Here is an 11,616-nt window from a genome sequence, read left to right on the forward strand (position 1 = left end):
TCTTTTGTGCCCAGGTATTATAGTCTCTGTGAAAGGACTTGATTCTCAGAATGTGTGGAGAATTTGAAACATGTCAGTATTTGCTTAACTAAACTAGGCCCTCTGATTTTGAAAATAAAACGGGGAGGAGGCTGAGACGAACTAACGCTACACTCATCCCAACAGAATTCTCTAATGTCTTCCTCTCCTGAAGAAACCAAAGCCCAGTGGCTAAAAACCCACTCATTTTTAGAATCCCAGCCACCACATCACACACACACGTTTTGGGAGTCTACCCGATACTGTTCTTTTCAGTATCTCTCCCCTCCTGAGGCCTGAACCGCCTCGGCCTTCATTCTAGTTTTAAAAAGATTTGGGGCGCCCGGGTGGCTCAGTCTGCTAAGCATCTGACTCTTGATTTCGGCTCAGGTCATGATCTCACAGGTCGTGATTTCAAGCCCCGCGTCAGGCTCCGTGCTGCCCGCGGAGCCTGCTTGGGATTCTGTCTCTCTCTCTCTCTCTCTGCCCCTCCCCTGCTCGCTCTCTGCCTCTCTCTCAAAATAAACAAAAATAAACTCACATTAAAAGAAAGATTTGGTACTTACTGTCTAAGAGCCATTTCATTTGCTTACCCTCGCTGTAAAAACAAGTTATGAAACAATGGGGATGTGTGGGGGGAGGGAGACCTTCAAACTCTTTTCATTCTAAAGAAAAGCAGAAGTGAATCCCAGGAAGGAGGTGTGGACTTATAAGGATGTGGCATTTCCTCAGGATCTGGTGGGAATTCGTTGATTTGATTTACAACAATTGAGAGTCACGGGATTATTTTCCCTAGGAATGCTCATGCCCGAAAACAAGGACACCTTCAGGAAGAGGAAAAGGAAGAAATACAGTCTAGGAACCTAGGATGCGAACCAGGAAATTCTTTTCCACCGCCTGCATTTAAAAGTGCCTGACAAACTCCACTGGCTTTTTGGAGTTCAGTAGTGCGCAGTGAGGTTTTCCCTTGGGTGTGCACTTAGTGCATTTTGCACGAAGAGGTCCATACGAACTTTCCATTAGCCAAAAATACCACTTCCTGAAAAGAATCAGGGATGCCAGGTGTCGCTGTGAAAATTACTCAAGTCTCTGTGTTCCTCAATCCCTCATTAAACTTTCAAGAGCACATATAGCTAGACAAGGATGCAATTATTAAAGCCCACCTAGCTCTCAGCTCTCGAAAGCCGGCTCCTACGGATCCCCCCGACACACCTTGTGTGTCTACAGAACGAACTACTTGCTGTGCGCACATACACTCTTTCTCATTCTATCCCCGCGCCTCGGTTTCAAGGCCGCCTACCCTTGGAGGCGGGCTCACAGCAGGCACTGCCTTTGGGACACCCAGCCGGAAGAAACGTCTTGCTTCTCTGAAATTCCAAGTACGGGGTCCGTACCTCTCTTACGGCAATTAGTTTCTGATTTGGCATTGTGGTTACTGTTTTGTCTTGGACAAGATGGTGGGTCCTCGGCACCCAGCACAGTCCCCACACACGAACGGAACGAACAGACTAGCGTGACGCTTTAACCAACCGAAGTCACCGGCTGGAAGCAAAAATTTACACCCTCGCCCGGAAATATCTGTGTAGTGAACACAACTCATAGATCAACGGTGTCCAGGACAGAGCAGAAAGTCACGTTAAGCTAAATTATCCAACACGTGGAAATAAGGCAACAAGAAGACTGTGCGCCCTTGCCGGGGCGGTGGGAGAACATCCTCCACCAAGGCCGCCCGAGGAAGGGTCATGTAACTCCTCAGGCTGGGATGTCACAGAGTTCGGCTTTCTATTTACTCTCAATCGAGGCTTAGTCTCTGCAAAGTTAAATGTCAACTTGGACACTTGGAGAAAACTGATGATATGTAACTCATTTTGCCCAAACGTTATGACTTTACTGCCCTTTACGTCACCAACCAGTTTTGCATTTCATTCAGCTACCTGATTCTAGCGCCCTTCCTCCTGCACTCCCACCCCATCCCCACCCCCACCCCCACTGTTTGCCGGTCCTTCATCAGTGACCTCGATAAATCCTCAACGGACCCATTTGGTTATTGTATGAGAACTGGATGCTCAACTGCTGGGAAGTTACACTCTGAGAATATCGATAATTATGAATAAGAGACACATGTAAAAACATAGGTACTCCTAGCATCACTTTTCTACTCATAATTCATTTTCTTTCATTTTTGTCTAGAAGAAATTTCCCAAATACCAAATTTATTCACCTGCAAGCATTTCTTTCCATTTGGAGGCTTTGTTCAGAAACACAGTAAAATGAATGAATATTCTTTACTCCTTGTCTAGCATAACTTCTCATGGCCTACATGTGTCTCCTTGCAAGCCTGCTAAAATCAATTCAGTAGTAACTTTATTTATTTATTTGTTTATTTATTTATTTATTTATTTATTTATTTATGTTTATTTTTCAGAGAGAAAGCACACGAGCTGGGGAGGGGCAGAGAGAGAGGGAGACATACAGGCTCCGTGCTGTCAGCCAAGAGTCTGATGCGAGGCTCGAACCCACCAACCGGGAGATTACGACCTGAGCCGAAGCCGGACACTCAACCGACCGAGCCACCCAGGCGCCCCAGTAAGTAGCTTTATTTCAAAAGCCTTTATCACAACTAAATATCTCATCTTTTGGCCTCAAAACAAAATCTGCTTATAAATTTCTATCAATCATTCGAAATTGCTGAACATCATAGAAAGCAGTTTTACACGTTATAACGATAGCATTTTGTAAATTCGAGCCATACTAATACTGCATTAGGAGCAAGACCGTTGTTCTGAAACCACTACCGGCCGTAATGGAAACCAGACCCTGAGTGCTTTAAGAAGTCACTAGCTGAAATTGAATGGAATGATCACCCAATCTGTAAAGGCTTTGTAAGATTTCCCCGTAAAACACAGGTAATTTCTTTTTTTTTACTGGAGAGAAATTATTCTTTCTGATTGTCCTAAACGTCAAATGCCGTCACATCATAAAAATAAAATATAGCACGTGGATCATTCCATTTTGTTCATCCATTTATTCCTATAACACATATTCACTTTACCCTACAATAATGAAAACATTATGCTTGTTCACTGTTATTTACCATGTTGTTTAATCAACAAGGCTCAAAACGTTCCCTGGAGACACCCTTGCCACAAGTGAATCCATTCTAAGCACACTCTTGACTTAATCCCAACAAGTGGTCAATTTCATGGAAACATATGTGACAGCGAAGATGCATTTCATAGCGCGGTGGGTTGAATCATGTTCTCTCCCCGCCCCCCGCCCCGGAAAAATTACATCCAAGTCCTAACTCCCGGTATCTGCGAATATGACCTTATCTGGAAGTAGGGTCTTTGCAGACGTAATCAAGTTGAAGTGAATTCGTGCTGGGGTAGGATGGCCCCAGTCCGACGACTGGTGTCCCTGTAAGGAGGTTTGGTCATAGACACAGAGACACAGGGGGAAGGTCGTGGGAGCACAGAGGCAGAGACAGCAGTGGGGGCAAAACAAAGCAGTGCGTGGGGAGGGATTCTCCGAGGTTCTATTTCCTTCGATTTTGTGCATCTCTTCTATTTGGCTTCTCCAAACGATCTAATTTTAAGAAGGCTGCCATCTTAAAAATGCAAAAGCCGAGGGGATAAACCAGCCCAGCGGTCTGGCGGTTCTCACATGAAACACAGCGCACAGAGACACTCACCTCCACGTGCTGGCAGGTTTGGATGAGTTTAGCCAAGAGGGTCTCCAGTTCCGTGTTCCTCTTAATAAGGTTGGTGAGGTTACTCTCTAAGTTTTGCTGTTCAAAAAGAGAAGAAAAATATTATGCGGCATACTTTTAATACTTCAGCATACACAAAATTACTCATACTCAGGAAGAGCCGATCCATTTTTCAGAAACCTCAATGAAATCGACGCAGCTTTAAGGATTTATAGATTTAAGCTTGGCTTTGAGAAGCTGCATTTAAAAGAACCTTCAAAAAAGGTTCAAATTTCATTCTTTTTGTTCCTGCTTCTCGTACGAACTCCGGCACATGTACCTGAATAATGAGTTATAGGTCACGAACTAGGGAGAAAGGAGGTAATTGGATTTCTACTTCTTTACCTGAATCAGAAATAGCAATAATATAAGGAGTATATTCCCACAGCAAATCAACCATTATTGGATTTTTAGGATTTACCATCTTACGGGCAGGCTGAGGTCAGCCCCTCAGAGGAAGGTTTGAATTATCCGGCTATCGCTGACATTATGACTATTTATAGGCATTTATGAGATATAAGAGGTCCTCGCCATACACATTTACTCACTCACGGTACGTTTTATTGCACACACTTCTTTTCTTTGCCTATCAACCTATCAATGCCAGATCAAATTTCTTTGAAGGCCACATTTTTCACATCACTATCCTGCTTACGAATCTAGAATTATTCCCTATTCCTTGAGAACATCAAAGTTAAAGCCCCCTGCAATGACTATTAAACCTCATTTTCAACCACAATAACCCACTTCTCATTCTTCGTTTATGCCATCCATTCATTTATCCACTCCTACAAGTACTTACGGAGTTTCTGCTAAAAGCCAGACTCTGAGAGATACTGGGGAAGCAAAAATAGAGACTCCCACTCCCCGTCCACAAGGAGATAGCACTGCCACTGGGTGAGAGATGCTCTAAGCGAGCCAAGGGGCAGAGTCGGGGCCACCTGGAGAAGGTTTCCCGGAGGACACAGTCTTTCCGCTGAGTCGGGAAGGATGGGCGCGGGTGGAAGGATGGGCGAGGGAGTGTCTGGCGAACAAGAGGGGATTTCTTGGGAAGATGGGATGGACGCGAAGGTGTGTGCGGGGAAGCGCGTTCCACGGGCAGGGGTTAGAACAATGTCACGGACCCAGATCAGGGCAAAGGATTAGGGCGACTATGTGTTTCAAAAGTCAGCCAGTTCACAAATTCAGCGGACATATGGGGCAGAAGGAAATTTTGTGAAAAAGAAAACAGATCGAGGATTTGTAATGCCATCTGAGAGAAAGGATTTGAAAAGAGTATGGGGGGCGGATTATGAAAATTAACAACTTCATAAAGGTGGTAATAGCTCATTACACGGTGAAATTGCTTTCTCAGAGCGTTTACTTCTCCTACTTTCCAAAAGTTTAGATTTAGGAAGGTGTATTCAGGAAAATAATCACTTTTATTTAACGGCTAAGATGTGTAAGTCAGAAGCAGAAATCTCTCTGGTCATTCTTAAGCAAGTTAAGCCTATTAATCCGGTCTTTATCCTATTGCCTGATTCTTTTTATTCCAAGGACCACCTTTTTCATTTCCCGCGGATTCTTTATCACAGCTCCCTCTTCTTGAATTACTTTCTCTTCCTGTTCCCAGGATGCAATTCCCTCCTTCATAATTTCAAGAGAACGAAACATTCTTATTTATTCCTCAGCCTATTCGAAAATTAAAAAAAAAGCAATTCCATATTTTCCTGCGTGCAACACTTCCCAAGAACCCGAACTCTTGATGACGGGGCTCGAGGTTGTTTCCCTGGTGAGGACCCTCCCACGAGACCCCCGTGTGTCAGAGAGGCACAGATCCTGGTATGACTCGGTGCCTCTGTTTCCTTCCCTGAGAATTCTATCTGGATCCAATTCCAGAGAAGGTGGGAGCGACGAGTCCAGGATGTACCTGGGGAGTCCTGGGTCTCCTGTCCCGTGCAGGATTGTCTCCGCCGTGTGCCCCTCAGGTCCCCACTGCTGTCTCGTCCCCACTTCTCATGAGCAGCCCAGTTTCAGCCTTCCCTCACCATTCTACATTTCCTTTCATTTCCAGTCCTCGGAGATTCTCCTCATATGTTTATACACGGTTATTAGTCTATTTATTTATTTATTTATTTATTTATTTTTGAGAGAGACAGAGAGACAGAGCGCAAGCGGGGAAGGGGCAGAGAGAGAGAGAGAGAGAGAGAGACACAGAATCTGAAGCAGGCTCCGGGCTCTGAGCCATGAGCACAGAGCCCGACGCGGGGCTTGAACCCACGAACTGTGAGATCATGACCTGAGCCGGAGTCGGACGTTCAACCGACTGAGCCACCCGGGTGCCCCGGTTACTGGCTTTAAAATCCATTTGAGGGGCGCCTGGGTGGCGCAGTCGGTTAAGCGTCCGACTTCAGCCAGGTCACGATCTCGCGGTCCGTGAGTTCGAGCCCCGCGTCAGGCTCTGGGCTGATGGCTCGGAGCCTGGAGCCTGTTTCTGATTCTGTGTCTCCCTCTCTCTCTGCCCCTCCCCCGTTCATGCTCTGTCTCTCTCTCTGTCCCAAAAATAAATAAAAAACGTTGAAAAAAAAAATTAAAAAAAAAATCCATTTGAAAATATTTTATCTGTAATTCTCATGTGTTCGGAACTCAGAGGGAGGTTCTGTACATATTTCATCCGGACTGGAAGACCAACACGAACTGTCAAACACTCAGAGTCTCAAATAGAAATATTTTAAAGGAGAAAGATGCCACCAATCATTTTATGGTCGGAGACCAGAGTATAATTTTGAGACACTCCATTATTCAGTGTCGTCCTTGATCTAGATATGACTACTTTATGGTGTATTTGTCAACTTCTTTTGGTATGTTAATCTTAGGGAATCTTTTTACTTGTCTTTTTGGCTGACCCTTCAGAGCAGGAAATTTCTAGGGAAAGACATCACCTAACTGTTTACAGTTCAGCTATCACAGGTATGAGTTTTCTAAAGCGAGTCAGCAAAAGAGAGCCGAATAAATATAATCTAACACATTTAGATTTTACAAACATCTGCTTGCTTCCCCTCCCTTTATTGAGCATACATCATGTATAAAAATCTGTTTTTAATCAACTAATGTGTAGACTAAAGCCTGTGGTTTAAACACACTGACCTATCTAGATCCTTTGGGGTTATTCACATTTAAATAGTACAAGTGTTACTGAAGTCCACAAAGAATTACCGAGTCACTTACAAGCATAATAAAGGGAAGTGAAGCCGGGAGACACTTGTTTCCAAGAAGTACCAAAGGGACTGACAACACTTGCGAAGAAAGCCCGGGTAATGGGAAGGTAACAAAATCCAGCGCTCAGCGAACCATGCATCCAGAAGCTTCCACCACAGGGACTTCTGTGGAGTTTTCTAGAACTTAACTGTATCGCTAACATCCTGTGTGGCGGTCAGCAGGTCCTATAACCTCCTAATTTTGGCTGTGCTTTGTGCAGAAGAGAGATAATATTTTTTGGCATAAGGGTCGGGGGACTAAGCGTATGTAAGTATCCACTTCCCTGTGGATATCTAAGGAATTCTACAGAGTACCAAAAAAATAGTTTTAGTTTCCTGTTCTCACCTCGAAAACGTCAACATATTTACATCTCCTTACGGTGCTGAGCTTTGTGGAGACCGAAGGAGGCAGGCCGGAGTGACCACACATGCAGAGTGAGGAGACGGGGGGGGGGGGGGCTGCCCTCCCACCTGAATTCTCCTGGACAAGGGACTCTCGGGCTCAGTCTTCCCATCCACAATCTGGGCTACTGTCTAGGTCAGGGGAGAAAATGAACACGTACACCAGGAACCATCGAAACGCGTTCAGTTTGGTGTCGGTAGCAGGCACCACAAGGGGACCAACCCCGTGCCTCAGGCTTCCTGGTGACTTTAGGCTGCGAGCACCTATTCTTGTCCTGTTCTTCTCCGCACTGGGGTTTTATCTGGCCCCAGGCAGAGCAGGCTGGGGTGCTGGGGAGAACAAGGGGAAGCTGATGCCTCTAGGGGCAGTGGGTGGATGAAAAGCCCAGTTTCCCTCATCTCCCAGGTGGGAGCGCTCTGAGTCGTGCCCCGTAACATCTTCCAGAGAGCCCCAGCGAGAGGGGCCCAGTGGCCCACAGCAACAACCTGCTCCAGTCCACACCCTCTTTCCGCTTCCTTCCCTTCTTGGTCCCGCTTCCCCTCTGCCCTACAGATGCCTCCTGGGTCACCTTCCAACGTGGATTGCGAGCCATGCTCTTCTTCCGGGAGAACTCAACTGAAAGTTTACTGGGAAAATAATCCTAGTGTATTATTTTTAAAAAATTTTTTTAATGTTCATTTATTTTTGAGAGACAGAGCACGGGAGGGGAAGGGGCAGAGAGAGAGAGAGAGAGAGGGAGACACAGAATCCGAAGCGGGCTCCAGGCTCTGAGCTGTCAGCACAGAGCCTGATGCGGGGCTCGAACTCATGAACCGAACCATGAGATCATGACCTGAGCCAAAGTCGGACACTTAACTGACTGCACCACCCAGGAGCCCCCTAATCCATTATTTATGAGTATACCTTCTTATGAGTAATAGCCACATTAGTAAAAAAGGATTTTGGGGCGCCTGGGTGGCTCAGTCGGTTGAGCCTCCGACTTCGGCTCAGGTCGTGATCTCGCGGTCTGTGAGTTCAAGCCCCGCATCGGGCCCTGTGCTGACAGCTCGGAGCCTGGAGCCTGCTTCGGATTCCGTGTCTCCCTCTCTTTCTGCCCCTCCCCCGCTCATGTTCTGTCTCTCTCTGTCAAAAATAAATAAAAATAAAAAAGATTTTTTTCCTTTTGAAAGACATGTGCAAATACAAGAAGAGATTGTTTTCTCTTCCTCCATTTTTCTTTTTTCTAGAGGTCACATATCTTCCGAATTCCAGGCTCAAAACCAGGAGTCACTGGAAATACAATGTCCGCCACAAATGTGAATCACATTTAAAATTTTCTAATAGTCATGTTAAAAAACAAAAGTAAAAAGAATCAGTTAAAATTAATTTTAAGACTATATTTTACCTAATTCAACAACCAAAATATTATTTCAACCTGTGATGAATATTAAAAAAAACTGATGAGCTGGGGGCGCTGGCTGGCTCAGTCAGTGGAACAGGAGACTCTTGATCTTGGGGTTGTGAGTTCAAGCCCCACCATGGTTGTAGAGATGACTTAAAAATAAAATCTTAAAGAAAAACTGATGAGCTATTTTACATTATTTTCATTTCTTTTTACTAAGTCTTTGGAGTCTGGTATGTGTTTTATACATGTAACACATAAATAATTCAAGACGGTCCTCCTAAAAGTAAAGATACACGATGGTCCTTCTGCAAGGCGGATTTGGTGTCTTAATATTAAGCCAATGATTGGACTGATGACCGGAAAGGATGCTAATTTTTCCCATAACTTTTTTTTCTACTGTTTGAGAGAGACAGAGAGACAGAGAGACAGAGAGACAGAGTGTGAGCAGGGGAGGGGCAGAAAGAGAGGGAGACATGGAATCTGAAGCAGGCTCTTCGCTCCGAGCTGTCAGCACAGAGCCCGACCCCAGGGGCTCGAACCCACGAACCGCAAGATCATGACCTGAGCCAGAGTCGGATGCTTAACCGACGGAGCCACCCAGGCGCCCCCCATGTCACGTAGTTTTCAATGAGGGTTGTCGGAGCTGATGCTTTAACAGTCCAGGGCAGGATAGCGGATTTCACACCAATCTCAATACGAGCCTGTAGGCATCGGATATGGACACCAGCCGAGAATAGTCAATGCAACTTAACAGATGAGCTTTGTATTTCCACATACGCTGATCCCTAATCGAATAGCAAGGTAAGCAGACAAAAATACTGCTAATTTTAGCCTTTGGAGACCCGTACCTAAGAATCAGGTTGCAGGGAATTAATGACTTGTCATTGAGTGCTACTATTAAAATGTATGCCTGAAACAGGAGATTTCAGTAATTCCTTTCGGGTTTATCCAGGCCTTAAAGAATGTTTGCTCTTATTCCGAAGTCAATGCTTGAAAATGTCTTTAAAGTATAATATTAAGTCTGGATGCCTTTCAAGGCAAACACAGATCTGGCTTGTTTCATGCCATAATATTCAGAGCGACATTCAGGAACCGTGTTTGTAGCCCTGACATCCAACACCACCGCTCCAGCACCATCAGGATATGAACACGTTGAGTGCCACAATCCATACATTTTCTTCTAAGAAACTTTAATCACAATCCTTAATACGAAAACACACCCGTATTAACACATGCCACCTGCGTGAAGGCAAAAACTCTTTATATACGTAACGAAACACTTAAGATGTTTTAATTACATCGCAGGAGTTTAAGGTTCAACTCATGACGGACCGCGGATACGTGTGATTTATGCTGGTTTTATTTTTTAATGCCTTTTTTCATTGGTTATGATAGCTAACATTTCCAAATGCCCTGGCAAGACAGGCCGCCCAGGGAACTTCAAAAACATAATAAAACTCCATCTACATACAAATTTAAGTCTAGTGTTCCGTGGACTACAATTTGAGCCATTTTGATACGCGATACTGTATTTACCTTGTCAGGTTTTATTTGATAGTTCTATATTAATTCCACAGAACCTGCTCCATATAGTTATAAATTCCATCGTCCAGAGTTCGGGGTTTATATTCTAATCTGGTAGTCAATAATACACAGAGAGCAATTTTTAAATACCATTTATGGTCTAGAAGAGCTTTCAGATTTTAATGGAGATAGGTAAATATCTCAGTAGAGTTAGATTCACCTAGTTCTAATTTTAGCAGATCCAACAACTCCTCATCCCCTGGCCTTATTTCTGCCGGTAATAAGAGAGGTGAGCAATGGATCCGTAACCACATGTGTCACTTTTGAGAATCAATACTGAGGTGAAGGAAGCTGGATTACTAGGAACCTCTGAAAATCTGAAATGTAGAAATTCCCATTGCAAAATTTGTGCCCATAGAGAAGTATTTCAGATAAAACGATTGTAACTTTTATCAGCGGAACACACAGGAAGCATTTCCTAGGATTATGGCGTAAGTGGAAGGGCCGTGAAGGTCCAATTTGGCAGCTCTTTTGCTGCCTTTCTCTGCTCATTTGCCCCTATCCAGGCTCTGGAATCGGCCTCCACACAGCACATAAGAGGCAACCAGCTGTCAGTCCAGAATTAGATGGTGAAGGGGCGCCTGGGTGGCTCAGTTGGTTGAGCGGCGGACTTCGGCCCAGGTCATGATCTCATAGTTCATGGGTTCAAGCCCCGCGTCGGGTTCTACACTGACAGCTTGAGCCTGGAGCCTGCTTCAGAATCTGTGTCTCCCTCTCTCTCTGCCCCTCCTTTGCTTGTGTTCTCTCTCTCTCTCTTTCTCTCTCTCAAAAATGATAAATAAACTTAAAAAAAAAAAAGAATTAGATGGTGAAAAGATCATGGAAATATCGGAAAACAGACTGACAGTAGTAGTTAATTATTTCTGCTCAAAAGAAAAGCTTTCAAGTTGGGGAAATCTGAATCTCCCAGAGCAGGGGACGGCACGGTACAGCCCGCAGACCAAATCCCGCCTGCCACCTGTTTGCGTATGGCTTGCCAGCTCAGAATGGTTTTGACATTTTCAAATTGTTTGAAAAAATGAAAAGGTAAAATTTTGTGACCCACGAAGAGTATATGAAATTCAAATTTCTGCGTCCATGACGTTTTACGGGAGCACAAAAACTGTCATTTGTTTAAGGGTTGGCTGTTGCCACTTAGGAGCCACAATGACAGAGTTGATTACTGGTCCTTTGCAGAAAGTTGGTCTCCTTAGAAACAATAAAAACATCTTAAAAAAAATAACCTAAACACTTTTTATTGGCT

General features: G+C 44.6%; 1 protein-coding gene across 2 annotated transcripts in view; it reads right to left on the reverse strand.

The window, feature by feature from the left end:
* The window catches only part of MID1 (midline 1), a 148,310-nt gene that overhangs the window by 61,969 nt on the left and 74,725 nt on the right, over nucleotides 1-11,616 (reverse strand). For both annotated transcript variants that reach the window (XM_049643416.1, XM_049643415.1), the window contains exon 3: nucleotides 3,710-3,805. In XM_049643416.1, the coding sequence (XP_049499373.1) occupies nucleotides 3,710-3,805 (96 nt within the window). The remainder of the gene's footprint in view (nucleotides 1-3,709; nucleotides 3,806-11,616) is intronic.

This window comes from Panthera uncia, chromosome X (assembly GCF_023721935.1).
Source record: "Panthera uncia isolate 11264 chromosome X, Puncia_PCG_1.0, whole genome shotgun sequence".
NCBI lineage: Eukaryota > Metazoa > Chordata > Mammalia > Carnivora > Felidae > Panthera > Panthera uncia.